This window comes from Pseudopipra pipra, chromosome 2, assembly GCF_036250125.1.
Source record: "Pseudopipra pipra isolate bDixPip1 chromosome 2, bDixPip1.hap1, whole genome shotgun sequence".
Lineage (NCBI taxonomy): Eukaryota > Metazoa > Chordata > Aves > Passeriformes > Pipridae > Pseudopipra > Pseudopipra pipra.
In genome coordinates, this window is record NC_087550.1 from 30,121,920 (window position 1) to 30,149,870 (window position 27,951).

At 46.0% G+C, this 27,951-nt stretch overlaps 1 protein-coding gene across 1 annotated transcript; it reads left to right on the top strand.

The window, feature by feature from the left end:
• Nucleotides 1-27,295, top strand: LOC135409380 (alpha-2-macroglobulin-like protein 1). Its single transcript, XM_064644808.1, has 34 exons — nucleotides 1-4,560; nucleotides 5,578-5,740; nucleotides 6,098-6,150; nucleotides 7,033-7,050; nucleotides 7,566-7,725; nucleotides 8,325-8,409; nucleotides 9,202-9,316; nucleotides 9,632-9,746; nucleotides 10,142-10,251; nucleotides 10,781-10,948; nucleotides 11,210-11,440; nucleotides 11,852-11,915; nucleotides 12,665-12,810; nucleotides 13,783-13,932; nucleotides 14,346-14,462; nucleotides 15,029-15,176; nucleotides 15,620-15,731; nucleotides 16,986-17,211; nucleotides 18,731-18,857; nucleotides 19,152-19,273; nucleotides 19,764-19,818; nucleotides 20,512-20,595; nucleotides 21,017-21,434; nucleotides 21,784-21,940; nucleotides 22,137-22,211; nucleotides 23,378-23,540; nucleotides 23,876-24,093; nucleotides 24,282-24,497; nucleotides 24,993-25,117; nucleotides 25,505-25,595; nucleotides 26,055-26,123; nucleotides 26,344-26,446; nucleotides 26,539-26,580; nucleotides 27,009-27,295. Exons 1-33 carry the CDS (start codon nucleotides 4,510-4,512, stop codon nucleotides 26,577-26,579), a joined length of 4,296 nt encoding a protein of 1,431 aa, XP_064500878.1. The 5' UTR covers nucleotides 1-4,509; the 3' UTR covers nucleotide 26,580; nucleotides 27,009-27,295.
• Nucleotides 27,296-27,951: the final 656 nt, after the last annotated feature.

Genomic DNA, 27,951 nt, shown 5'->3' on the forward strand with positions numbered 1-27,951 from the left:
TTTTTTTTTCCAAATTAAAAACGAATGACTAACAAAGTTCAGCTCTCATTTTAGCATCAGATTTGGACTATAATCTTGTGCCTTATGGCTTGCTCCATGCTGCTAGTACAAGGTGCTACTGAACCAGTTGGTCAGACTGGTTCTTTGTGCACCTGTTGCTGGCACTGATGATGACCAGTGGGATGATCAGGTATGTTGTGGAGTTGTTGTTACACTCTAGTTTCTACATACAACACTCAAGTTGTATGTAAAGACCTCAGGAAGGACTACAGGAAAAAGAGTTATTTGTGCCCTTTTGTGAAAACTGTGCAAAGGTACAAGTTTCAGGGTTCACACCTGTTCTTTGAAGAGAGATCCACAGCTTTGCCCATGGCTTGAGCACCTTCTTGTTTTGGTTTCCAAACTCCCGTGGGCCTTGTTTCGTAATTTTCCAAAGCTCAATTCCAACTAAAAAAATTAAATCCTGCAATCTAAAAGCTTGCACTAGAATTCTGGGCAAAAAATTAATGAGATTTGCAGCTCTTTGAATGATCTTGGTATAGGAGCCAAGCATTGAGAGAGGCATAGAACAGTTTACACTATGTTGCCTTCAAGCTTTCTGACCCAATCAGTTCCTGCTCCTTCTGCTGTGTTTGTCCAGGTGTGTTCTTAATTCCTTGCTTGGTTTTGGTGCAGTGGACAAATCTGCTGTCAAAGCAGCAGAAAGAGGGTGCAGCAATCTACTTTCCCATTATGGAAAGATTCTTTCAAGGGATTCCATTATGTTATAGATGGTAGTCAGGTTGCAGAAACATTTTGGCCTTGCAGATTTTTATGAACCCTGCGTGGACTATGAAATATCCTTAATGCGAAGATATACTTTACTATCAGAACACAAGGAAAAAAAATCTTATTGTCTTTGAAAATGCTACACATTAGTTAGAGTGTGTGCACGTGTGTGCAAGAGGAAAACTGGAAATGTCGGTAATTAGAAGCATGAAGTTTGTGATTGGAAAGAAAGCAACAATGGGGGAGGTCTGGGGCTTGTATGAAGTTGGTGACAAGTGTCTAGAAGAGAATGAGGAATGATTCAGTTGCTTTGATGAATTATTCTACACTACAGGCTCTCTTAACAGCTGTGATTCTTCAAAGAAAGTGATGACTTTCTCCTCTCTGCACAGCCTCCTGTCAAAGTACTCTGCAGACATCAGTGCTTCTCTGGTACTCCTCTCATACAGATCATCGATACTACTGCCTTTTGTTTTCTTCAAAGATATTAAAACACTAGAGTGATTTCCAAGGTCCTTGTTCTCACTCTGAACCATAGACAATGTCATCCATTAATCACAGGTGTGACCTTTACTAAGTCTTCTATTCTTCCTTTTCAAATTTTGATTCAAGTCATCTGTGGAGAAAAGGTATCTCTATGGTTTTACATTGTTAGTATGCACTATGTCCTTCGCTCCAGCTGACGCATGCTTTCAGGAGGGATAGATCCCTTACTCCCCAAGGTCTCTTGGCTCAGCACTTCTACACAAAGGCCTTCTTGGAGTCCATTTAGAGAAAGAAACTGAAGAACTAGAAACTCTACACAACCATACTTTGCTTTCTCTATTGCAGAGACTTTGTCTGGGTTTGTGACACCTGTGCAGCTGTCAGTCACTGCCTTTGATGCAGATCCTTCAAATGTATGTTCCTGTGACCAAAAGCCAGGTCTGCCAAAGCTAAACAAGGAATACAGAGCGCACCTGAGCAAACACGGTAGCAGGAGCATGGTGGGACAGGGTCAGAGAGATCTCCCCAGTGCTGGCCTCAGTGGGTGCAGCTCCTGTCAGAAGTCTTCCAGAATCTGGACCTCTCTGGGTATGATTACTGATAGATCTGGCTCATGCTTTATGTAGGAAAATTGTTTTTTAGACAAAAAATTTGTAAGTTTGCCTGTCAGGCTCTTTTCAGTGGTGCTGAGCAATAGGATAAGAGGCAATGGACAGAAAGTGATGCACAGGAAGTTCACCTGAAGACAAAGGAAAAAAATTCTTTACTGTGTGGGTGACCACGCACTGGAACAGATTGCCCAGAGAGGCTGTGGAGTCTCCCTCACTGGAGATATCTGAGAACTGTCTGGATGAAATCCTGTGCAATGTGCTCTCAAATAACCCTGCTTGAGCAGAGAGGTTGGACCAGATGACCCCCACTTGTGATCCCTTCCAAACTTACCTATTCTGTGATTCTCTGACTCTGTGATTGTTGTTCTCAGTAATGTGACCTCTTTCTGACTGATTTAGACGAACCCAAAGCTGATTTCTGTAATCAGTTGGGATATCTGGCCTCTGGCTAGTTATCTCAATCAGGTAAGCAGTGAAATATTCACTTGAGACAAACGCAATACTAGCTAGCACTAACAGCCCCTGTGCATAGTGGCATGGTGACAGGGGTAAAACAGAGGTCAGTCTTCCCAACCTCATCTGGAAAAAGAGTATGGAGAACATTGGAAACAGGGATCCCAAGCTGGCTGAAAATTTCTGTGCATCCTGTAGTCTACTTTTGTCAGACAAAGAGATCCCAACAGCTTGAGTAACACCATGTTGGGACTCAGATATGGAAGTCTTAGGCTGCGTCAGTGCTATTAAACAGCACTGGGAAATATTTCCATGCACAAAACTGTAGCTGTCTGTATTATTAGGACAGTACCTGGTACATTTCAGCCTGTGCTAACACTATCTCTCACAAGTCTCAGATGTAGTTTGTGAGTTAATGCAATCTATGTACTGCTCACAACAGGCATTTTACATGGTGACCATGCTTTTCTGGGGGCCAGGCTGGTTAAACAGCCCAGTTGTCTGTGCTCTATACAGGTTGCCATCAGTGCTGGAAAGTTTCCCACATGTTTAATTTGTGAGTTTAACCCAACCCTCAGGTTCCAAAACAGAACCAAAAGGCTGTCTGCCCCAGACCTTTCAGACCCAGACATGAACAATGAAGAACTGGAAGCAGTTCCTGAGGACTCCTCCTTGCAGATGGTGTCATGACTAATGGGTGTTGCAGGGCACTGGTAAAGACCTCTGTGGGCCAGTATTTATTTCCATTTTCCTCATTGTATGAAGGGAAGGAAAAGGCAAAATCATTAGCTCATTAGTGGTTGCTGGCTGGTGGTAGTGTTTCTACAGTGCTTCCTTACACACATGCAAGGATTTGCTGCCATTCTCAAGCCAAACCTAAGGAGATCCATATCCCCATAATCTGATCCAGAGCTACTGAGCTCTGTCCCAAATGACAACACTGCCTGCTGTGTGCAGGGTGAGCTCTTGCTGCAAGCTGCACAGCAGCAATCCATCTTCAGCTGAAACAAAGGGATGCAAGTGACAAGTGAACAGGACCTGGCCTGGGTCACTGATCAGCAAAGTTCTCACTGTTTTTTTTACCATGAGAAGTCTGTTTGGTCAGGTGCCTCCATGGCAACCTTGCAGGAGAGGATGTTCTGAACTTGTGAATGAGGGCCAAAGTGGCTGCTATTGCCTAAGGGGCACTTGGCACAGTGCACCTTATCGCTTACCACTGCCTGTGCGCAGTCCCAGGAGAGAGGGAGAGGTGGGGAGAGGCTGGCTCCTCCCCCCATCCCACCTCTTCATTTAGGCTGTCCTAGAAGAAATTACACCCCCCCCCAAATTAGTCTCAGTGATTTCACAGGAAGAGACCCATTGGGCAGCAGGAGTCCCCAGGATGAGGATAGCCATCCTCCTGAGCTTTCTGTTCCATGCTGCAGCTGCTTTTCACCAACTGTGAGTGATGCTGAACTCCTGTTTCAGTCTTTCATGAAGGCATCAGTCTAGGTAGATGGAGCATGTCCCATGCTGTCAGTTCTTGTGCTTCCTGCTCTATCAGATCACCCCAAAGGGTAGCTGAGTCATTTGCCTTGCCTCTCATGCTTTAGATTAACTCCTACATGTCAATGCAAGCCAGCTTTTTGGGGGACTTCCAAGTCAGACCTTAGGCCCAGGGACTTCTAAAGACTGCATGGGATGCTTTTTGGGAGTTCAGGACGTTACTGGAGTAAGAGGTTTGAAAACGGTTATAGGGCTATACTTAAGCTAATCATTCCTGAGATTAGCTCAGCTGGTTAGAGCATGGTGCTGATAACACCAAGGTTGTGGGTTTGATTCCTGTATGGACCATTCACTTATGGGTTGGACTTGATGATCTTTGTGGGTCCCTTCCAACTCAGAATATTCTGTGAAAGCAGAAACTGTTTCTCAAGTTTTAGTGATGCAATCACTTTGCCGCATTCACCGTGGCACATTGGTGAGGAATTCTGCAGTAGTGGGCCACAGCATGGAAGATTTTTTGCATTTCTTGAGCCTTCAAACTGATGCCACCTCTGATATCTTCCCCTGACCCAGACATTACTTGGTGGTAATCCCTGCAGCTCTCCGCTACCCGTCCACCCAAGTTGCCTGCCTCCATATCACCTGTCATGAAGCAAAGCTTCAAGTGAACCTGGTCTTGGAGCACTCTGCAGGACGTGAGCTCTTAATGCAAGAAACCATCCAGAAGAAGAAGACCTTCCTGTGCACTAAGTTCTGGGTGAGCCACCCTAGGCAAATGCCATCACTGATTTTCCCTTCAGGAAATCTCTTGTGTCACCAGGGGTGATGTGGATAGGGTCTACTTTGTCTTGGTGTGAGCTGGTTAGGAAGAGGAGTGGGTGGTGCCTAGAGATGCATAGCCCAGCACAGTATCTGTTGGTTAGCACTGAATTTCCTTTCTGAATCTCATTTTTAAATGGAATTTACATCTGTTAAAATCTACCACAGTTCTGGATACATAAGAAGAACTTACCTGTTTCCTTCTCTTCCATTATAGACCAGATGAAGCAGCTTTAGCTCTTCTCTGAAGGACTTGTGCAAGTCTGCAGCTAAAGCTTGGGGAAATGGTGTTTTGCATGACGTACTGCAATTTCTGTAGTACCTGAAGTCAGGCAGCAACTGAGCTCTTGGGAGCTACTGAAGACTAGTTGGATGGAAATGGATGTGCTTATTGTTTTTAAACAACATCTTAGATGTTATTTAATGTTGGTGAGAAGTTAGCAAAGATCTAGGATAAGGCAGACATCTAAAGAGTATCCCTTCTATTATACTGTATACTCTGTGCTGAGGCTGCCGGAGTCTTTGGCTGCCAGAGTCAGGGAGACTCTCTAGTTGTGTTTCCTAATCTGGATTTCTAACTTGTGCGTGCTGGGTAGTTCTGAAGGCCTAGTACTTGAGGCTGTGCTACACCTTGATGTTTCTCTTTTGGTTCTGTTACCATCTCCCACCTTTCTGTCATCTGCCCATCTTGCTGAGCAAGTTTGAAGACTCAGAGGTGTCAGGCACCTGCTTGTCACCAGTGGGAAAAAAGGACAGATTCCATGACATGCAGGGCCTCCTGCTGTCACGTAGGACTGAGTGAGATCTGGATGTGATCTGGATCCAGAGATTGGAAGTAGTGTCCTGGGACAGCTGGAAGGAACTGGTTAGTTCTTCCACTTTACTCTCAGTTCCTGCTCAGGGCCCCCAGAAGATTACTCAGTGCCTGTGTGCTCTTCTCTCTCTGTCTGTATAGGTTGCACCTCCAGCTGATGGCACAGAGGAAATTGCCACTGTCAAACTGACCATCACAGGCGAAGGGGTCAATATTGAGGAGAAGAAAAAGGTCCTGATCTGCAAGACCAGGAGTGGCACCATCATCCAAACAGACAAGCCCATCTATCAGCCAGGGCAGACAGGTGAGGTACAAATGGGAGGAACTGTGGGCCCTAAGCTTTCTGCTGGTTACACCATGTGGAAAGCCTGCAATTACCTGAAATGCATGAACAGTCCTAGCAGAAGGCTTTGAGACAGTGTCTCTTGCTGAGTGATGTTTTCAGTGGCTCTGATGTCCAACTTATGATGACTCTGAAGTTGCAGGAGGCAGTAGGATAACGATAACCATGTTCATGATATCTTACATGTGGGAATGTTAGTGTCACATGGTACCACAAATGTGTAGAATGGAGACAGGAGATGGGGAAACAGATGGAGCAGGGGTTTGTAGGGAAGAACTGACATCTGATAAATATATTCCCTGATTTCCTTGCCTTCAGTGAAATTCCGCATTGTGACTCTGGATGAGGAATTCGTCGCACTGAATGATTCGGTAAGCCAGTCCTGGGGCACTATGGAAAAGGCTGCCTTGTACCACGCATGGATCCTACTTTCTTTCTACCTTGCTTGTCTGCTAAAGCTCCAGCTCTTCCACATTCATCCCTGGGCCAGGCCTCATGGGTGTCCAGGGGGGAATAGTAACTCAAATAAAAGCTGGTAACTCAGGAAGATGGCAGGGGTGTACATGTCTCTTGCTCATCTTAGTAGAATAGTCATGCAAGCTCAAGCATGTGACATAGTGATTCCTGATGTGGTGGTGTCAGGTGTGGAGTGAATAGTTTGTAAGTTGGGTTTTCCTTGTTGTGGGGAAGGGTGCTCTTAATCTGGCCCCTACAAGCTGGAACATGGGAAATGCTGACTAGACATTAGGACAAGCTTTTTCATTGCAAAAATATGGAAACGTGTCCAGAGAAGGCATTTTCATCATTGGAGATGTGCAGAACCCAGCTAGAGAAGACTATGGGCACAAAGACATGCTCCAGCAGGGTGTTAGACTAGATGACCTCCAGAGTTTCCTTCTGAACTCTGTGATCCTATACCTCTGTAACTCCCGTGAGACTGCAGGTGCACCAGAGCTAGGTCTGTTTGGGTAGTGACTTTTCCTGAGTTTTTCTGCCAGGAAGTCATTAGCAAGTGCTGGGTGGTCTCCAGATTGGTTTTTCCTTTCCCTTTCTTCAGACCTTACAGTAAGGAACCCACCTGGTATTTCTCCTTTTTGGTGGCATTTGTTTTACTTTGTATTGTTGTCAGGGCTCTAAATTTCCAAATCACTAGTTGTACATCCTTCAGAGAGGGCTCTGCATCTGAAGTGCCTTGTGTGTGATGCTGGCATGTACTTCTCCATTCTAATATTTTTGTCTTTTTCCCTCCCCAGATTTCTTTGTTTCTCCAGGTGAGTGATGCTGAAATCCAGTGTTAGAGTAATGATGATGGCAGTCATTTCACTGGGCTATTCATATTCAGTTTCTGGTAGTTTTACAGACCTCTGAGTGGAATAGTAGACCTTTTTTGTTGTTAGATAGTAAATTCTTAAACTAACATACTCCTTCAGCTTCTTTTTTATGCACTTATTTGAGGTTATGCTCCCAGTTACTTCAGTGGAAAGCTCAGTTGTTCTAGACTTGTGGGAGTATATAGACAGATAACTTAGATGTTTATGTAAGAAAGTTAGAACTGTGAAAAATCTTTCCTTAAGATTGGAATTTAAATAAATGTAGAAAGAGACTCAGATACTGGGAGCAGAACCTAAGCATTAGAGTATCTTCATAATTTCATGATTAGTCTATATCAAACCTCATTCCTTAGCTATAGAACCTGGTAGTCTACAGGACTGAAATCCTGAAGCTCAATTTCTATAGGATGTGGACCGGTGAGGAACAACTGTTTCTATCTTTCTTGTGGGTGTAGGACCCTAAGAACAACCAGATAGAGCAGTGGCTGAATGTGGTCCCTCAAGATGGCATTGCAGATCTGTCTTTCCAGCTGAGTGATGAGCCTCTGCTGGGAACATACGTCATCAACGTAACCAGCGCAAAAGCATATGGCAGCTTCTCTGTTAAGGAGTATGGTATGAGCATGTGGGGGTTTGTCTGAGCTGCAGGGGGGACCTCGTACTCTTGATCTAGGAAGCTGGGTGTTTATTCCTTGATAACCATCCTGGGAGCAAATGGGACAAATAGTAGCATCTGTCACAGAAAAGAGTTGAGCTGAGGCTCAGAGGATAGACCACTCTGGGACCTTGGGTCAGTGTGTGGGAGGAATGTTGTGCATGACCCCAGAACTTTGACACAGCTTATTCCTGCAGATCTTAGACAAAGCAAGATAATTTAGGATAGGCTTTGCCAGAGAGTATGAAGTCCAGTCCCATCTAACTTCACTTTCATTCCCTGATCAACTGTGTTGGGAGACTAGTTTTCTCTCACTGCAAATAGCTGTCAGAAGTGCAGGTTCATGGACATGTTTGGTTTTACTTTGGAAAGGAGCAATCAACCAGAGCCTATATACAAATCTTTTAAAGACACGACAGAAATATTCCCTTTCTGTTTCTCACCACCTTCCTTCTTCATTTCCTGTCTCTTATTCTACCATAGTCTGTCTTCATGTTAATTCTCTGTGAAGGCTGTCCCTGGCCTGTGTTTCCTACAGTTCTCTGTTTTTTCCTTCCAGTGCTGCCAAAATTCGAAGTGATCTTTGAGGCACCAAATCAGATTTATGCCCTAGATACAACCTTCCCGCTCCGGATATGTGGCAGGTGAGGATTCTCATTGGAGGGTTGTCCCTGTGTTAATTCCTGGCCTGATGAGCACTTCAGTTACAGGAGGCCAGAATCTTCCATGGCCACTGTTTGCACCCTGATGCAACACAAAAAGTTCCTATAAATATTATTCTGATACTCTAATGCCCCTTTTCTAAAAACATTCCACAGGTCTCTACACACAAAACCTGGGGGAACAACCTACTCTTTGACAAGCAGCCATTTTTTAGGTTTTTTTGCAGATGCATAGTAGATACTTGGTGTTCATCTGCAGAACAAACCCATAGGAAATGAAGGGAAGCTTTTCCAGGTTATGCTCTAGTGGAAACTAGAGAAATTCGAAAACGAATTGCCCCAGATACAGTCCAAGGACAACACTAGAGCTAACCTCATATAAAGATGCTTTCTTAATGAAAGGCACTTGCTTAATCACACACATTTCTGCCTGTAAGATGATGCATGCCTTCAGCATATCCTGGGGTTATTGCAGGTGTTGCTGATGTATAGTGCAGAGCTCTGTGCTGAGTCAGCACCTACAACAGTCTAGTTTCCCAGAATAGATTAATTTAGCACTAATTATATCACAGAGCCCTTGATCTCCCATCACTGCAGTGCCCTAGACTGACCCTGCTTTTCTGGCTCAGGACTCCTGGGCCTGTTACATGGCTGCCACTCTCGAGCTGTATTGTGAATATCTGTGAGTAAGTGGTCTCTGGGGCTACGCAAAGCAAGCCCTGTGTTCTCCCATTGTGTGTGACTGTCTCTTCCTTTCCCTGCTTCCCCAAACAGATACACCCATGGGAAAAGCATCCAGGGAATAGTTCATGTGAACCTTTGTCAGAAGATAGCCCCATTCCTGCCCAGTGCTTCCAAACCCGATCTCTGCCACAAATTCAACAACCAGGTGAGATGCTCAGGAAGAGATGAGCCGTATTCAGAGACTTTTGTGCTAGTAAGGCAAGGCTGCTGAAAGCTTTTGCTGAAGTAATAGTGATGTTACCCAATTTCTTTAGCTGCTTGCTCAGTATTCTACTGTGCTGCTTCTCAATAACTGTGCCTGATGATTATGAGTGGGCTTGCATCGTGCCTGCTCCACATCCTGGACTGCTGTGCCACACACCCCTGAGAGCAGGGGTTTTGCAATGCTGTTTCTGCACCATTTTGATAATTTCTAGCCTTCTGCCTTGCTCAAACTTGTTTCCTCTCTCTGTACTTTCAGACAGATGAGGCAGGTTGCTTCTTCACAAATGTGAGTCTGTCCTCCTTCAGTCGAGACTTTCGGTATTATCAGGACAGCATAGTTGCAGAGGCCTCGCTGGTGGAGGATGCCACAGGTAATTCTGGAAATGTTTCTGGTGGCTGGGAAGCTGCACTAATCTTACCAAAAGCGCTTTTGAAGACTTTCAGGCTAGCCAGAGATCTGAGCTTCCTGAGCCCATTAGGGCCTGCTATCAAACCTCACAGATACAGAGCCAGCAATTCCTGATGGGATGACACACTCATTCTGAGTGCCTGCAGTCTCAAGTGGTGAAGCTCTCTAAGGGCTAGAAGTTGAGAGGAAGACTAGATACCCAGAGTTGTGGGCAGATCACCATCATGATATGAAATGTGTGTGCTGCTCAGCATGTCCATTAGTACTACCAGTGGGTCACTCTGCAGGGAAATGGCTGAGGGGTGCTTGGCTTTCTTGTTCCTTCTCTTATGTTTCTGTTTTGCTGCTTTCATTCAGAGATACAAGTCAATGCTTCCCGCAAATTACTCATCTCCAGGATTGGTGGGATGGCCTTGTTTGATGATGTGAATTCTTACTACCACACTGGAGAGATGTACAGGGGGAAGGTAATTCACAGTTACAGTCCTTTGAAGGAGAGAATGTGAACAATGCTTTCATAGTGACTGTTGTCTATTGTCTTTTCTGACCTCACCTTCAGCCAGGGGTTTGAGCCAGAGACAAAACTCTTGAATTGTCAAATGTGAGAATAACACCCAAGACTGACATTTGCCAAATAAGCCATGAGTAGCAGCAGCTATGGGCACCCATATGTGGAGTCCAAACCCAAACATTTGGAATCTCAGCAGCCAGGAAGCCTTTTTCTGTGAAGGAATGGAGAGCATCAGAGGCTGGGCCAGATGACCCACTGTGGTCCCTTCCAACCTTACCTATTCTGTGATTCTGTGATTCTGTGAATGAACATGGTACCACAAGTGATAATGTGACATGACCAGTAGCAGTGTTGATAATCTTATTAGTGACTGAAAGGGTGATCTTGCTGGCTTTGGAAATGCTCCTCCTGACTTGGAGAAGCAAGAGATTCTGTCTGCTGATTAGACTTTTCTGCACTTCTCTTGTTCACCACGATGTTCTCAGATTAAAGTCCTTGACTACCGAGGCAAGGCATTGAAGCACAAAGAAGTCCTCCTTGTACTAAACAGCGGTGAGCGGCAATTTAAGGAGAAGTACATTACTGGAGACTCTGGGACAGCTTCATTTAGCCTGGACACAACTGCTTGGAACAGCACCTTGGTCTCCATGGAGGTAAGTGAGGAAGACTCTGTCTTGTGGCAGGGGAAGGACTGAAACATCCAGTAGTTCCTGAAACACCTCAGCTTGTTCTGGATCTTGGCTTCCTCTGAGAGCTTATTCTCCAGGTCCCAGTTGCTTTTCTCTTGAGATCTCCACACAGAGACCTGTGCTTTGGTGTTGCTCAGATCATCTTACTGAGGTGCAGCTATGGTGATTTGCAGCTAACTTACTTAACTAGGGAAATTAACTTGTTCAAGTTTTTTGTCTCACCAGGCAAGTGTCCTGCACCAAGATTTGGATAGAGAGCCTGGGACAATTGATTTGAGTTACCAGCGAGCCTCTTATTTCATACGTCCATTCTACAGCACCAGCAGGAGTTTCCTCTCTATTGTCCGTGTGCCAGAAACAATGCCCTGTGGCACAAAGGAGTCTGTCCAGGTGGACTTCAGAATTTATGAGGAAGACCTGGAACATGGGCCCAAGCGTGTCATTTTCTCCTACTTTGTGAGTTTCTGGGGAAGTGCTAGTGGGTGACAGCTGAAAGCACAAGATCAGCAGCTCTTAGAGATTCAAGCCTGATATTTGATAGATTTGGCTATTGAGCTACCCAGGACAGGTAGCTCATCCAGTCATCATGGGGCTGGATCCAGGTTTCGATTCTGGGACTGCAGTAATAGCAAGGAAGGCAGAATCTTTCTTTTAGGCTCTGCACAGGTGCAGGGCAGGTGTTGAAATTACCTGTCCTCCCTCAAGTCTCTTCATCCCCTGAACTCTCCTTACTAGCCAAGAGCAAATAAAGGTAATATCTCTTTCCCCACCTCCACCTAATCTCCAATTTCAGGGTTACTTTGAGCTTCACAGTGATCTCAAAGACTATGTAACTATGTGACTGTCCCCTTCTGTATTCTTCCCTAGGTCACAGGGAAAGGAGGGATAGTCCATGCAGGTCAGAAGACTATTTGGGTTGGGCTTCCAAGAAGTAAGTGCATTCCTCAGTTTCATGTTTAGCAAGCACTCAGTGGTCTGTGGCATCCACTCCTGTGGTGTAAGCCTCTTTGTGTTGTGGAGGTGGCTCACTACTTCTCTGTTGTATCAGAGCAACGTGCTTTTCCAGTTTTCTTGTTTCCTTTACCCTCCTGCTTTGAACCAAGAGAAGAATGCTCAGCATTTCCCAGCCCATAGGCTCATCCTCTGTTGTCTTCATTTTCAAAGTCTCCTTTTGCTGCTCCTGCACGTGGCATGAAACTATAGCCTTACCCTCCACAGAAATTTGGTGTACAAATAATCTGAGTAGTTAGGATGCCACAATTTATAATTTTGATGGGTGTTGACCCACTGTTGCTTACCTCTTCAGCTCTTATTTTTTCCGACCTGAATTATAGGTGCTTTGGGACAAAGGTCACCTCTTCTTTGGTTACAGGATGGGAGATGTTTGGTGATGGGAGACTTTGAAAGATATCTGACACTTTCTTTGTGGAACCAAGCTTGAACTCCAAAGTACCTTTTCATGTCCTTGAGGCGATGAACAGAACCAGGAAGAGTCTTTTGCTAGTCTTGAATGCCAGATTCAGAGATGTGCTGATTGTTTCAGTGGTCTCCAAAAATCTCCTCCATCATAAAATACTTGAAGAAAGGAATTAAACAGGCACATGCAGAATGACAAAAGCTGATCAGAGTCTATTTTCACTACCAAATCTACTTTCTCTTATTCCCTCCTTCTTCATCTAGTGCTGGAAGGCTTCTTCTCCATCCCTCTTACCTTCAGCTTGACCTATGCCCCAGCTCCGAGACTAGTTGTTTATGTTATCTTCCCTAATGGAAAAATCATTGCTGATTCTGCCACCTTCAGTGTCTCCACGTGTTTCAGAAATAAGGTAGGATTTGTGTCTGAGGCGATGACTAAATATGTTGTAGTGTATGTGTCTGTTGCAATGAAAGGAGAGACTGTGTAGCTGTGTGTGGCTGATACCGTGTGGGAAGCTGTCATGTGAACTGCAGTTGGTGGATGGTGAGGTGTACTGTGATGTATGGAGCAAGTGTGTGCTGAGCATTGAGAGGGCTGCCGCAATGTTTGGGAAAGGCAGGGAATTGCTGTCTGTCTCCATAGGCATGTATAGGAACTGCAGCCTAGTAGGATCATAGCCCAGCACAGCACAGGTCATTAGTGTGATTCCCGGGAGAGCTCAGGGCTGCTCTGCTGCTGCAGTAGACACTTAGAATTGTTAGTATATGGTGCTGGGATGACATCTGAAAGTGGATGATGGAAGATTCTGGCCATCCTGAAAACACCGAGTGCTTGTGGTTGTTTTGACATCCATGGGAATCTGCTTTCTTGGCTGTCTTGCACTCCAAAGATGAACTTCTGAGGACTGGCATTACCCCTGCTCCACAGCTCCACAGCTGTTTGTCTGCTGTAGACAGTCAGATTCAAGCAAGAACAGGAAGAACTTCAGAAAACTGAGAACAACTCCACAAAGAGCTTGGGAATAAGGACTAGGTTTATTTTTGATCTGAGGCTCCAGAAGAAAGGGCTCCAGAAGACAGCTGTGTGAGGTGTGTTATCATGGCTGGCTGGTTTGCTGGATAAAGAGAGCACCATGTTCTGACTCCACGGGAATATCTCCATGCAGACACTGATGGTTCCCCCTGTGCTGTCTGTCCTATTAGAACCTCAGCGTGATGTTTTTTAGATACCTTCTGGGGGTTCCTGGGAGGTTCCTTGGGTTTCTGTCCAAGGCAAGTTCTTGGAAACTCTCTTCATGTAGGTCCCTTTGCTGCTTGGGAAGTGGTAGGGTGGCCAGCATCAGAAATATCATTCAGGTATTGCTTGCATTCTTCCCATCCAGGTGGAGCTCGGTTTCTCAAAGCCAGAGACTCTTCCTGGTTCACAGGTTGGTCTCCACCTGCTGGCAGCTCCTGGATCCATGTGTGCTGTCTGGGCTGTGGATCGAAGCACCCTTTTGATTAAGCCAGGAAGAGAACTCAGCAGCCACTCGGTGAGTGAGCCTGCTCTGACTTCTTCCCTTCCCTCATAATGACATGAAGAGGGAGGGAGGCCATTGCATCTGTGCAGAGCTTATCTCCAAGAAAATCAAAGCACGGCCCAGAGGGATCAGCAACACTCTCAGTATGTCATGGCTTAGGGATTAGGGGGTAAGAAAGAGGTTGAGCATCACTCAGGGCACCAGTGGTAAGACAGCTTCTGTTCTATCTTGTGTTCAGTTCAGTGGGCTGTGCTGGCAATGTCAGAAGAGAGCCTGGGAAGAGTGACAGCAGGCCTGGGCTTTCTGGCACGTGTTCATGCACAGTAGCCAGAAGCAGTTCAAACAGGCTTTGGATATATGACAGGAAGAGAATGGCAGGTTTAATTTGTGCTGATTTTATTTTCTGCTTTTTCTTGCTTTCTCAGATCTATGGGTTGTTCCCATCTGTTTATAACTCCAGGTATCCTCACCAAGTGTCTGAAGATGATCGTTCATGTGGGTTCCCAAATGCTGATGAGCCTGATGTGTTTACAGCATTCAGGGTAAAAGTGGTTGATTTGGCGGGTTGAGATAATTAATGAACTGAGGGGAGTGTAGCCCCCTGACTTTACCAGTATCCTGGGGATGCTGTTATAGACAGCACAGGGAACCAGGTGCAGTTTTGGCCCTTGTAAGTCACTTGTTATTTGAATAAGTGACTTGAAATGTTGACTCAGGAAAAAATTTTGTGTGGTTACCACACTTTGGTTATGTGACTCAAGATGCCAAGGGTTATTGATTACTTTAACTGGGTTTCACATAGTTTGTTTAAATCTCCACAGCATGAGCAATCGCACCTTGCAGGCTGAGAAGGGATGGTATCTAAATGACCATGTGTTTGAAAAGAAATAAATTTGGCTGACTCAGGCCAGATGAATTAGCTCAGAAGACCTTGTTTGCCCATTGCTGAGAATCTGAATTATTCCCTCTTAAAATGAAGCAAGGGAATACTTTGCCAAGCCAGAGTGCAACCAAGTCCCCACTGCGTGAGGGGACAGGAAGGCACAGGGCAGAGGGCACTGAGGAGAGGACAAACTTCTGGTGATTCAGTTCTTTCTTTTTCCCACAGGAAATGGGGTTGAAAATTATGTCCAACACCAATATCAGGAAACCCAGAGTGTGTCCAACCACATCACTGACAACTAAGCTGCAGAAAACAGGAGTGTTTATTTCTAGGCCCATGCTGATGTTTGCCCAGCCCCGTAAAGCATATAATAGTAAGCATTTGCCAACTGTTTCTTCTTACATAGGATGCTTAGTCTTTCAGGTGAAAGCAGTCCTGAGTTTGAGCCAATCCTGTAATTGCAAATGGAGGAGAAAGAGTGTTCCCTGGCCCTAAACCTATTGTGATAGTGTGAGGCTGCCTGAGGCTCAGAGCTTCTGAAATATTAGAGATCTGTCTGAATACCAGGTCCTATCTCTGAGGTGAGGGAATGGTTCATGTCCCATAGTGCCCATACATGCAAGTAAAGCCCAAAGCACCTCTGTCATTTGAAATGAGGCAAGATATTTTAAAATTTGGGACAGAACCTTCTATTCTGATGCCGTGCTTTCAGAGAGCTGACTGGATTAGCTACAGCCTGCACTGTGCTGGAACTCTTCTGCTCTTATCCAGGACCTGAGGACACTGTGGTGACTAGGTCTTTGTTATTTCCATCAGAACATCTGACATCAACCTATCAGCCCATTATGTTTCCACCTGTTTCTTCAGCTGAAGAGAAAGTACACAAGCCTTTTCCCCAGACCTGGCTATGGGATTTGTATTCTGTGGGGTGAGTAAACTGAGCAGTAGGGGTTTAGTCTGGGTCATTTGGTGTGGCTGGGAGTGGCAGCAGATGCAGCTGAGTTTAGATCATAGGCAGCTGTGCAAGACACCTAAGGACATAACGTTGTGGGACTCATACTTGTCAGGCTGTTTCTTATTGGAGCTGATGTCTGTATTAAATGCATTTTCCTCTGCCAGACAATCATACAGAAATGTTGTCCATCGATGGCAAATGGCTGGCATGGGAAGATAGAAAAGCAGGTGAAGTGCAGCAGAACAGCTTGGTTTACTGCCTCACTCTGCTTGTGGTAGCCCTGTGGGCTAGCATTTCCCAAACTGTGCTCACAAGTTGTATCGTGGTATTCAGGGGAAACTGATGTCCATAGAGGTCCTTCACAGGACTGGGAATTGTGTCCTGTGAGAAAGGGTCAGTGTACACACAGAGTCTACTGAGGGAGCTTTTGGAGATTTTTCATCTCAGACTTCAAAATTTTCTTGTCTGCTGTTTGGAGACTGGAGTAGGCTCAGGCCAGATGCCCCCACATCTGCCCTCTCCAGCCTCCACTGTCCTTCCAGATGCAACCATCTCTTCACCCCCTAGCAGCAGATATCTCCTGTGTGGTTTGTCCACCAACCTGATCTGAGCCAGCAAAATGTCTCTATGTTGTGTGTTGCCTTTTATGTTCATGGCAAAAGTGAATGTTTTGACTCCAGTTACTGGAGTAAAATAGTATCACTGGCTTTAGGTAGGGCTGGTTTTATGTCTGACATGGTAGCAGCCACAGAACAAAAAGCTGTGATGTGGGCACAGGGCAAGCCTCTGCCCTGTCTTCATGTTGGGCTTTAAGCTGTCAGTGTCTCACAGGACAGTGAATGGCAGGATCTGTGTCTTCTGCTAAGCACTACTGATGTTGGTCATGTTGCTCTTCTGATGTCTGGTTCTCCATCTCTAGTCCCAGAAGGATGAAATTGCTGACATCTCTAAACCATTTTTCGATGTGCAAAGGGCAAGCACTGTCTGATGTGACTGATGGCATCTTGCAGCCATGTAACCTATTGACAAAAATGTTCTGTTGATGTAAGCCTCTGAGGCAGGGGTCCCAACTTCTGCAAGGCCTTACTTGTAACCCTACAAGGGCTGCAAGTTCAATAGGGCTCAGGGAATGGGATACACTGGAGAGAAGGACACAGACCAGGTCACCGGGTGTGGCGTACAGCAACATTCAGTTAAATGCTTCTGTTGCTGTCTCTTTCTCCTCAGTCCCAGTGGGAACAAGAATGTCACTGTCACTGTGCCTGACACCATCACTGAATGGAAAGCAGGAATGTTCTGCACAGGACATAATGGCTTTGGATTTGCTTCAGCCTCCAGTCTGCTTGTTTTCAAGCCCTTTCTTGTGGAGCTGCCACTGCCATCTTCTGTGGTCCAGGGTGAGACCTTCAACTTGAAGGCCACAGTCTTCAACAACTTGCAGCAATGCATGAAGGTAGGTGAGCCCTGATAGGCTCTGTGAGAAAAGTGGGAGATGGCTGAAATCCATGGCCTGTGATCATAGAATCATGGAATGATTTGGGGACCTTAAAGATCATCTAGTTCCAACTCCCTGCAATGGGCAAAAACACCTTCCACTAGACCAGGCTGCTCAAGGCCCCATCCAACCTGGCCTTGAATACTTCCAGGGATGGGGCATTCACAGCTTCTCTGGGAAACCTGTTCCAGTGTCCCACCACCCTCACAGTAAATAATTTCTTTCTAATATCTATTCTAACCCTACCCTATTTCAGGTTAAAGCCATTACCCCTTACCCTATCACTGCATGCCCTTGTAAAAAGTCCCTCTCCAAGCTCTCTTTTAGCCCTTTGAGGTACTGAAAGGGACTCTAAGATTTCCCTGGAGCTTTCTGTTCTCCAGGCTGAACACCCCAACTCTCTCAGTGTGTCCCCATAGCAGAGATGCTCCAGCTCCCTGATTATCTTCATGGCCTCCTCTGGACTCGCTCCAACAGGTCCACATCCTTCTTACGTTGAGGTCCTCAGAGCTGGACACAGAACTCCAGGTGGGGTCTCACCAGAGGAGAGGGGGAGAATCCCCTTCCTTGACCTGTTGGCCATGCCTGTTTTGATGCAGCCCAGGACACAGCTGACTTTCTGGGCTGCCAGCACACATTGATGGGTCATGTCAAGCTTCTTGTCTATGAGCACCCCCAGGTCCTTCTCCTCAGAGCTGCTCTGAGAATTAATTCTCCACTCAGCCTGTGTTTGTGCTTGGGATTGTCCCGACCCAGGGGGAGTACCTCACACTTGGCCTTGTTGAACTTCATGGGGTTCACAGAGGCCCACCTCTCAGGCCTGTCCCTTCCTAATTTCCCTTTTTAACGAATAAGGTCCCTTCCTTATTTCCCTTTTTAAAAACGGGGGTTATGATTTCCCTTTTCCAGCAGAGGGAACTTCACCGGATTGCCATGGGTTGTCAGATATGATGGATAGTGGTTTAGCCACTTCCTCCACCAGTTCCCTCAGGACCTGTGGATGTATCTCATCAGGTCCAATGGACTTGTGCACCCTCAGTTTCCTGAGATGGTCTTGAGTTTGATTGTCTCCTACAGCAAGTGGTTCTTCATTCTCCTGGTCCCTGCCTTTGCCTTCTGTGACTAGAGCAGTATGGCTGGAACACTTGTTGGTTAAGACAGAGACAAAGAACTTGTTGAGTGCTTCAGCCTTCTCCATGTCCCTGGTAATCAGGTCTACTGTTTCCTTCTGGAAAGGGTCTACATTTTCCCTAGTCTTCTTTTTATCACTACCATACCTATAAAAGCTTTTCTTGTTGCTCTTGGCATCCCTGTCCAGGTTACCAGGACTTTAGCTTTCCTAGCCTGATCCCTGGCTACTTAAACAATCTCTCTGTATTCCTCTCAGGCTACCTGTCCCTGCTTCTACCTGTTAGGCTTCCTTTTTGTGTTTGTGATGTTTGTTTGTTACCATCTACCATCCCTGCTGCCCCTCCAGATCCAAATGACCCTGGAGGAGTTTGCACGCTTCCAGCTGAAGCCATGCAAGGGCTGTGTCTACAGCAGCTGCCTGTGTGCTGGTGAAGCCAAGACCTTTCAGTGGAGTGTCACAGCTGACCAACTGGGTGAGAAGAACAGGAAGGTGGGGTGGTGAAATTGGGAAGGGATGAAACCAAGGTGGTTTTTACAATGTTTTGTAAAAGCTGACATAGAGTGAGGAGCTGGTTGCTTTGTTACCCAGAGAGTACTTGTTTGCATTCATCCAAAGGTCCTGATTACTTGCAAGTCTGTGCTAGGAGGTACAGAACCATATAGGGCTCTGATCAAATTTTTTGTTGTCAACAGGTGATGTCTATTGTATTAATAGGAAGTGCTTCCTCAGAAGATGTTTTATGTACCTACATGTGTGTTATTTTCAGGGATCACGAACATCACCCTCCACACAGAGGCTGTGGCCACCAAAGAGCTCTGTGGTGAAGAGATACCATTTGTCCCAAAAGAAGGACAGAAAGACACAATTGTCAAACTCATTCAAGTTCGGGTCAGTGAAGCTGTTCTGTTAGCTAAACCTAAAAATGAGCTTTGTGCAATACCCACATTTTGTATGTGTTTTGGGAGTTACCCCTTGCTATTCAAAATGTGTAATTAGCATCTCAGGCCCTGAGCTGGGCCCATCCGTGAGGGCTGATGGGTGTAGGAGGTAGAGGGGTGTCATCCACTTCATACCATGGAAAACTTTAAACACTCTTTTATGTCCTTGCTCCTGAGTTCTCTGCTGAATCTCACAGCATCAGTTTTGCAGACATTCAGAAGTGAAAATATTCTGAAAATGTGTGCTAATTCTAATATGAAGTTTCTAATATGAAGTGAAAATATTTGACAGTAATTTGCATTTTTGTGTGGTAATAATGATATTCCCTCTGACTGTCCAGTCTGAACCAGGATTTTGTCCATATCTACTTCTAATCCCCTTGTAATCCTGTTTTTCTCCTGTGTGCTCATTAAAATGCTACTTTTCTGTGCTCCAACAGCCAGAGGGAGTTTTGGTAGAAAAGGCTCACAGCTCCATCCTGTGTCCCAAAAAAGGTAGAAGGATTGTTTTCTTCTTTCACCCTGCTTATCCCCCTCTTCTTGCCTAAACAGGTCCTGGATATTTCCACTTGTTGAAATATTTTCTCTCTCTGCTTGACAAAGCCACAGAAGCATACTTTATTTGCAGTGCCAGCTAGAGCTTTCCTCTAGGCAAGGATGTGGGGAGGTCCAGTCTTTTAGCATCAACACCCCTGACACTAATGTGGCAGCTTGAGGCCTTTTTCACCTGTGGGAAATAAAACCAGACTACTGAATATGGTGACACTGGAGGACATGGCTTAGGCTTGCTGTTCCTGTCCTGAATTTTATGGTGTATGATGGGGCCATCAGCTAATTTTGAAAGCACGAGGTGCATTGAGATGACAAGCCTGCAACTGAAATCTAAAAGATGGAGTAACTTCTGTAGAGAAAAACAGGTGGCTTTGACCACTGAGAGTTTCCAGGAGAAAATCCTCTCAACCTCTCTATAAAGAGGGCTGTTAAGACAGCACAGTCACCATGAGGTGGATGGAAGAAGTTGAGGGTGGAATGGGACAGGGATTTTTTGAGGTGTTTTGCAGCCTCTGTGACAGGAAAATGGGAAGTTAACACAGAATAGCCTTGAACACTTTCTGTGTATTTTGAACGCTGTTTTCTTCACAATCTCTTTCTTTTTGTCTTCTCCACACCTTATCCAACTGGTGTTAGGGAATCCAGCACAGGAGTCTGTGTCACTGATGTTGCCTCTAAATGTGGTTGAAGGTTCAGTCAGAGCCACCATCTTAGTCACTGGTAAGGAATTCAGCTATGAATCTCATATCTCTGAGTTTAGCCCTAGGAAGGCCCAAACCCAGACTCCCACACACCTCCTTTCTGAGGTTTCCAAGGCTCCACTGCTTTGTTCTTCCCATGTGTGTGGCTGCATTTCCTAATTATTGACAATCTAAAACACTTAGCATGGGAGAGAGTGTTCTGTTAATGAGCTTGCCCTGCCAGGATGGGAATGTGTACAGTCCACATGAAGGGCAGGCACAGTGGAATTGATAAGCTGGCTACCAGTTATCAGTGATAACTGATAACTAGGGGTGCCCCACATTGCTGTGCTCGGGCTATCTTGTTTGGTGCACTGCTGGGAGCAGGTCACAGGTGGGAGGAGGTGAATCCCAAAGCCTGCTGCCCAGGAGGTGATCAGAGTGCTTATGTTTTGTTTCAGGGGACCTCATGGGGACAGCACTGCAGAACCTGGACAACCTGGTGCAGATGCCCCATGGCTGTGGGGAGCAGAACATGGTGCTGTTTGCCCCTATTGTCTATATGCTGCAGTACCTGGAGAAGACCAGGCAGCTGACCCCTGAGATCAGAGAGAGGGCAACAAGATTCCTGCGCAATGGCAAGTACAAGAGATCCACCTTGCTCCTCTGGCTTCCCGTGTCCAGTAGTCTCAGATGCCTACTCTCCTTCCATCTGAAGCACTCAAACACCCCATTCCATTCACATGATTTGATTGCAAATACCATTCTGAGCACTAATGCCCTATCCTATTTTCCAGGGTATCAGATACAGCTGCAGTATCAGCACCCTGATGGCTCCTACAGTGAATTTGGTACCAAGGATGAGTATGGTAATACTTGGTAAGCCCTGGGCTCTCTCTCTGCTGTCTACCTGATCTCTGACAGCCAGGAGGCTTCCAACAGGGCTTGCTGTCTTATTGGATCCAAAGTGTTCTAGAAGCTTTGTGGCTAGGGCACCCCAGGGGTAGGCAGTTGTTCTTGGGATGAACTGACTTGGACCAGCATATTAAAAATAGCATAATGGGTAAAGAGAGACCTACCAGTTTCAAACTCCTGCTTTTTTTCTTTTTTTTCAACTTCTACTTAGGTTCTTTCTTTCCACTCATTCTTCTTGCTTTTTCATGCACTCCATTTCTTTCTGATTCTCTCTTCCCTCTCTCAAGCCTTTTCTTCTGTTCTCCCCGATCAGGCTGACTGCATTTGTGGTTAAATGCTTTGTCCAAGCCAAGCCATACATTTTCCTGGACAAGAGGACCATAGAAGCTGCTCTGACCTGGCTGGAGTTCCACCAGCTTCCCAGTGGTTGCTTCAGAAATGTGGGCCAACTTGTTCACGCATTCATGAAGGTAGGTGCCAGAGCACCCTGAAGGACAACACAAAGCAGTTCTTGCCAAGTGTACTGGTAATTGTTTAAGTTCATTTTCCTGTGTTGTTCTTGTGCTTTCTTGTGAGAGAGCAAACCAGGGATAGGTGGGACCTGTTCTGAAAAGCTTCATGTCTTTGTGTATTAACAGCCTTTATGATGTTTATGCTTTTTTTTAGGGAGGTGTAGATGGGGAAGTCCCCTTGACTGCCTACATCACTGCTGCATACTTGGAGGCAGGAGCAACACCAGAGGTAAATACTGGGATTCTTTGCCATGCTCTTGCCTTAAGATCTGAATCCTAAAGAGCTTAGTGGTATCACTGGGGCAGGCAACAGAGCATCTTGGAGAGATTTGTGGACAAAGTAATAGGATGGGCAAGGAAGATCTTACCACTTCTTGGGAAAAAGCCTCAACTATCCCTTGAGGAGGACATTGCTGGCAGGGAGAAGGTGAGATTAAACTACTGGGGGCCATTGGACTTCATGGCTAGACACTATGGCCATTTCCCAGGCTTTACTGCTCCCCTCACCCCCCCTTCCTCCCATCCTCTTGTTAGCCCTACACAGCTGAGAGCTAATGGTGAGTTGTTCTGAGGAGAGGTGGGTATTGCTGCTCCCACAGTCAAGTGAACAGACATAATGTAACTCCTAATACATTTTAGCTTCACAGAAAAGTCTGGGAAAGGAGTGCTGTAGGGCAGTTGGAATTGCATGCCTAAGTAATTACAATAAGAGGGAACTCTTACGATTGCTAAGGATTGTAGCTAATTACTAGACTGTGGTACTGGCAAGTAAAGAAACATTATTAACTTGATGGAGAAATGCAGTTGCTGTAGACACTGAGAAGCTAAGTTCTCTGGAAATCAGAAAAGGAAGTGAAAAAGCAATGCTTTTCAGTGGAACTGAAAATAATGGGCTTAGGAAAAAAAGGAAGACAGATGGAAATTAACCTTCTTTCTGGCAACAGGTGTCCTTCAGGTCACCTGTTTTTCACCATAAGGAAAATTGTTCACTGTGAAGGTAAATTAAACACAGTCATTTTGGTCATCAGGCTGTGTGTAAGCATTTGCAGGTGTGTGGTTTCAGTTTTGTTGTGTTTGGACTTGGAAAGTAAGATGTGATGGTGTTATTCCAGCAGTAAGGATCTTCATTTCATTGAGAGAGCACCACTGAAGCCCAAGACCAGCTCAGGAGGGTGGTCTGTCCACCCACCTTGCGCCGAGGGCTGGAGACACTGCTTCCTGGTGCTGCACTGATACAAAGAGTGCAGGCTTAAGCACAGAGTCACCTGGGTGAATGTATGGGGTACTTTCTGTGCTGGCATATGCTAATAATGCATCCTTCTGTTTGTGTCTCAGTGTTTGCCTGCCTCACAGGTGTTTGTCTGTGACCCACACCTGTGTAACTCTTTTCTGTAGAGCACAGTGGTGCGCAAGGCTCTGGGCTGTATCCTTCCTTCCCTCCCCAAAGCTGCCAGCACTCACACCCAGGCCCTGCTGGCCTACACCTTTGCCCTGGCTAAGGACTCTCAACGAACCCAAGAGCTACTTGACATGCTTGATCAAAAGGCAATCAGAGCAGGTATGGGAACCTCAGGGCCAGATGAACATCAGAGAAGGGACAGGTGACCTTTCTGAGCCCTTGGCTCAGACACCCAGCCCTTGGGTGTCTGGGAAGTAATGCATATGCAGATTATTGGCTTATTGGTTTTTGTGTATCATCTTGGTGTGGAATATGGAGTGTTTGGTATTGCAAAATACATAGGTTTTACACAGTTGACCCGGTGATGTGATGATCCAGCTAAGAGGAATTTACTCAATGGTCTTTGCAGACACAAGTCACTGTGTCTAAGAGCCTAGGCCAAAGGATTTCTTTCCTGACATCCCTCAAGGTCATCTACTACCTTCCTTTCCCAGATGGGCAGATCCACTGGAGTCAGACGTCATCCAAGTACAGACACAGCACCAGCCCTTGGTCACAGCCAGTGTCTGTGGATGTGGAGCTGACAGCTTACATCCTCCTAGCCCTGCTCTCCAAGCCAAATATCACCGGGTCTGATCTCACCATGGCCTCTGGCATCGTGGCCTGGCTCACCAGGCAGCAGAATGCCTATGGAGGGTTTGCCTCAACACAGGTAACTTGTGGCCAGGGAGGGGGATGTTGTTTGGGAAAGAACCTCTGCAAAATATACACAAAATATATGCAAGAGCAAATGCTTTGAGGAGGGGAGCCTTTGTATATGGAGGTTCTCAGGATGCCGAGTTCAAGTGTCATTGGGTCTCAGAGCTGCAAATCTAATTGTTGTTGTTTTTTCCTTTTCAGGACACAGTAGTCGCCTTGCAGGCCTTGGCTAAGTATGCAGCGCTGACATACAGCACACAAGGGGTTGCAGAAGTGAGGGTGAGGTCCCATGGAGGCTTTGGGAGGAAGTTCCAAGTCTCCTATCAGAACCGGCTCTTGGTGCAGGAGGCAGCACTGACAGAGGTCCCGGGCGAGTTCTTGGTGCAGGCCCATGGCAGCTGTTGTGTCTTTACTCGGGTAGGTTCCCACAGTTCCTGCTGTGACCACCCTCTTCTCATCATCTTATCAAAATCAGAACTCTCGATTGCACCTCTATGGAAGGAAATGTGCATTAACTGTGCTTTAATCTCAGCCTGTTGCCAATGCAATGAACCTGTATGTTGGAGGAGACAGAGACAGAACCTGTCCAAATGTGAGGACAAAGATGCTTCTATGGCTCTCAAGAGTACTGGAGGATGAAAATGTTGTATAGTGGTCCCACTACTGTGTGTTTTACATGCACAGTCTCAGTTGGAAGGTTGAGAAGGATCCCATGGAAGGATCATGGAAGGTTTCCAATCTGAATGACCTTTATTTTGGGTACTGGGTTGAGTGTCCTTACTGCATATGGTTTATCCACTCACTATCCAGGGCCCAATCTTGAGGATTAGAGTAGCCAGTGAAAAATAAAAGGTGCGACAGATGATATTGAACTATCTGTGTCTTAGTCTGTCTTTTTGTCTCTCCCTGCAGATGGTGCTGAGGTACAACACACCCTCCCCACAAGACTCAACATCCTTTGCCTTGCAAGTGAAAACTGAGCCACTCAATTGCACCGAGGAGAATGCACGCTCTGTTACTGTCTCTGTCAATGTCAGGTGACTCTAAAGATATTACCCCACTTGGGAGGGAAAGCCTGGCATGGCTGGAGAGCTGAGGGGTGCTTCTTGGCTGCAGTGGAGACACCAGGCAGTTTCAACAGAAGGGCCAGAAGGAAGATGGAGAATAAAGACACAAGTGCCTCTGGGGATGGGGAAATGTTACTGAGGGCCTTGGTTCTTTCTGGAGAGAGGAGTACAAGAAGTGACTTCAGACTGGGGATGCTCAGAGCAGTGCAACTATCATCTGCCCCCTGTGAGAGGAGGCAGTGACTGCCTTGGCCCCAGTACTGGTTGAGCTACCTGGCTCAGGGTACTGCACACAGGGTATGGTGGTAGAGGGCAGGGTAAGCTGGGAGAGACTCTATTTTTAATCTTTGCCACCAGGTACAATGGGAAGAAATCCACTTCCAACATGGTGATTTTGGAGGTGTCACTGCCGACTGGATTTGTCCTGGCTCCAGGATCTGGGACGTCTGTAAGAAGCATGGAATCAGGATGGTGATGTGGTGTCAGTGGGACCATCCATGCCCAAGGAGAGGGGAAGGTTGCATGGAAAGGTTGCATGGGAAGGTTGCATAGGAACTTGTTGCCTGTCTCTCTCTTGAGCAATCTCACCATCACTTCCCCTCTGCCACACAACAAACTTTAATACTGTTGTCTCTTATCCTTGAGTCTTGAAGATGGTGATACTTCTGGCCCAATTTGCTCAGCATATCCTTAATAACTGAGTAAACTAGGTTCCTACCCTTAGGGTTTGCAGGAGCTGAGTAGCCCTGCAGGGAGATCAGCCTGAAGGGATAAGAGTACAAATAAAATTTGGAAGTCAGTAAATTGAGAATCTGCCTACTCAAACTCGGATAAACCTTATTGGGATGTCTCATGCTTGCCTTTCCAAAGACAAAACTAAATTGCTTCCTCTGCTCTCCTGTCCTAGCTGCAGCATTGGCACTCTGTGAGAAGAACTGAGAAAACACAAGAAGGTGTTGCTGTCTACTTGGACAAGGTATGTGTGTGCTACTAGGGAAGCTGCAGGAGTGGAGGGCACTGCCAGAGTTGTTGGGAAAATCTAAGACTGTGACTAGCAAAGCAGGATGCTTAAGATTCATCTTGTGTACCAGCCTTTGACTCTACAGAGTTGTTACTATCAGCTAGTGGGATCAAATTTAGGTGAGGAATAAAAAGAGCAGCTCATAAATTAACTGCCATTTGCTTTTGTTCCCCAGTTGACCCATGTCTTTGACACATACATTCTGCATCTGGAGCAGGAGATTGAGGTGACCAACCTGAAGCCAGGCCATGTCAGGGTCTATGACTACTACAGCCCAGGTCAGTGTGAAGCCATGGAGTCCCAGGGCTGCCTGGGTGTTTGCACTTGGCTCTGTGCAAGGATAACTCAAACCTCTCCTGTTCTGTTGCAGAGGAGCAGGCCCTGGCTGACTATAATATCTTCTGCATCTGAGGTAGGTGCAAGTCCCTTCCTCAGCCCCCGATACAGACCTAGCAGCCTTGTGATGTTTCTTCTGCACCTCAGCTACCTCTCTCTGTCCCATTGGAGCCCCGTGTATCTCTGATTCATCTCTGATGATGTTCCCTTCATCTAGGACTATAAGTGAAACTCCCTAAGCAGAATTCATGGTACTAGTTCAGCCTACTCTGTTTGGGTATGAGGAGTCCCTTTTTTGGGGGAGGGGCTGAGGTAAAAAACAAGGATACTAGATCAAACCAGAGAAACCCTTTCCTTTAGAGTCCTTAGTGAGAGTGTCCTAGCTGTTAATCCCAAAGTTAATAATTTGGGTCACATTAGTTGCTCTCTGGGTTACCCTCTCTTCTGCTCTCATTTCTCCAGGGCTTGGTCTGCTTCCTTACTGTCCACTGTTTCAGCCCACAGGGATCCAACTAGTGCAAGATACCTGAGGGCAACAGGGCTGCTGCATTATTGCTTCTGGTATCACAGGACATGCATCACCTGGAAAGTGACATCTCAGTGGGCTTGGGATATTGGTGCTGGGACACATCTCAAGTTGGATTTCAGGACTAACTCCAGCCCAACCTATGCTGCTCATCCTGACAGCCATTACCTGGTGAATTCTTTGGGGTGTCTGATTAATTCTGATTGTTTTAATCCAGGGATTTTCTTGCTTGTAAAAAGAATGAAAGTAAAATATAAATCACAAATCTGGGTGCTGTGGTGTGTGTTTGGATTCTGTGTCGCAGTTTACCTGAGAGAAGTGAGCAGAAGCAAACTCAGTATCTGAACCGCGTAACTGGCAATCATTTCTTCCAGCACTGGATTCCCCTCCAGCATCATTATGCAGCCACCAGTATAGGGTGAGGACTCCTAGCATGGAGACTGATCCCACTGAGCATCATTTACTGCACTCAAAGGTAGCTGAGCAATAAGGTCTTGGCTGATTCTGCACTTTACATGGATGTAAATCTACCCTGCTGTGTATCTCATGGACTAGCTCTGTCCTTTTAGCATACAAAGAAGAAGGGGAGAATTTTAGTTTCTGCACCTCCTATGAGGTGCACAGGACAATTCAAACACAAGTTGTCAGGCAGGGGTGGCACCCCAGTTGCCTTAAATTGGCTCTTAAAAGAAACCTCTAAGACTCAATTTATAAGTTTTAGCAGGCAGGCACTCTTTATTACGGCGCACTGGAATGATTTCATGAGACTAGTTGCCCTGGGAATCAGTTTGCCAAAGTGCACACAGAGGCATCTCCGCTATAGCTTATATGTCAGCATTACATGATTCTTCATTTTTTGTTCCCTGCATTCCTGTTACATATTCATGACATTTCCCAACACTTATTAGCATATATACATAT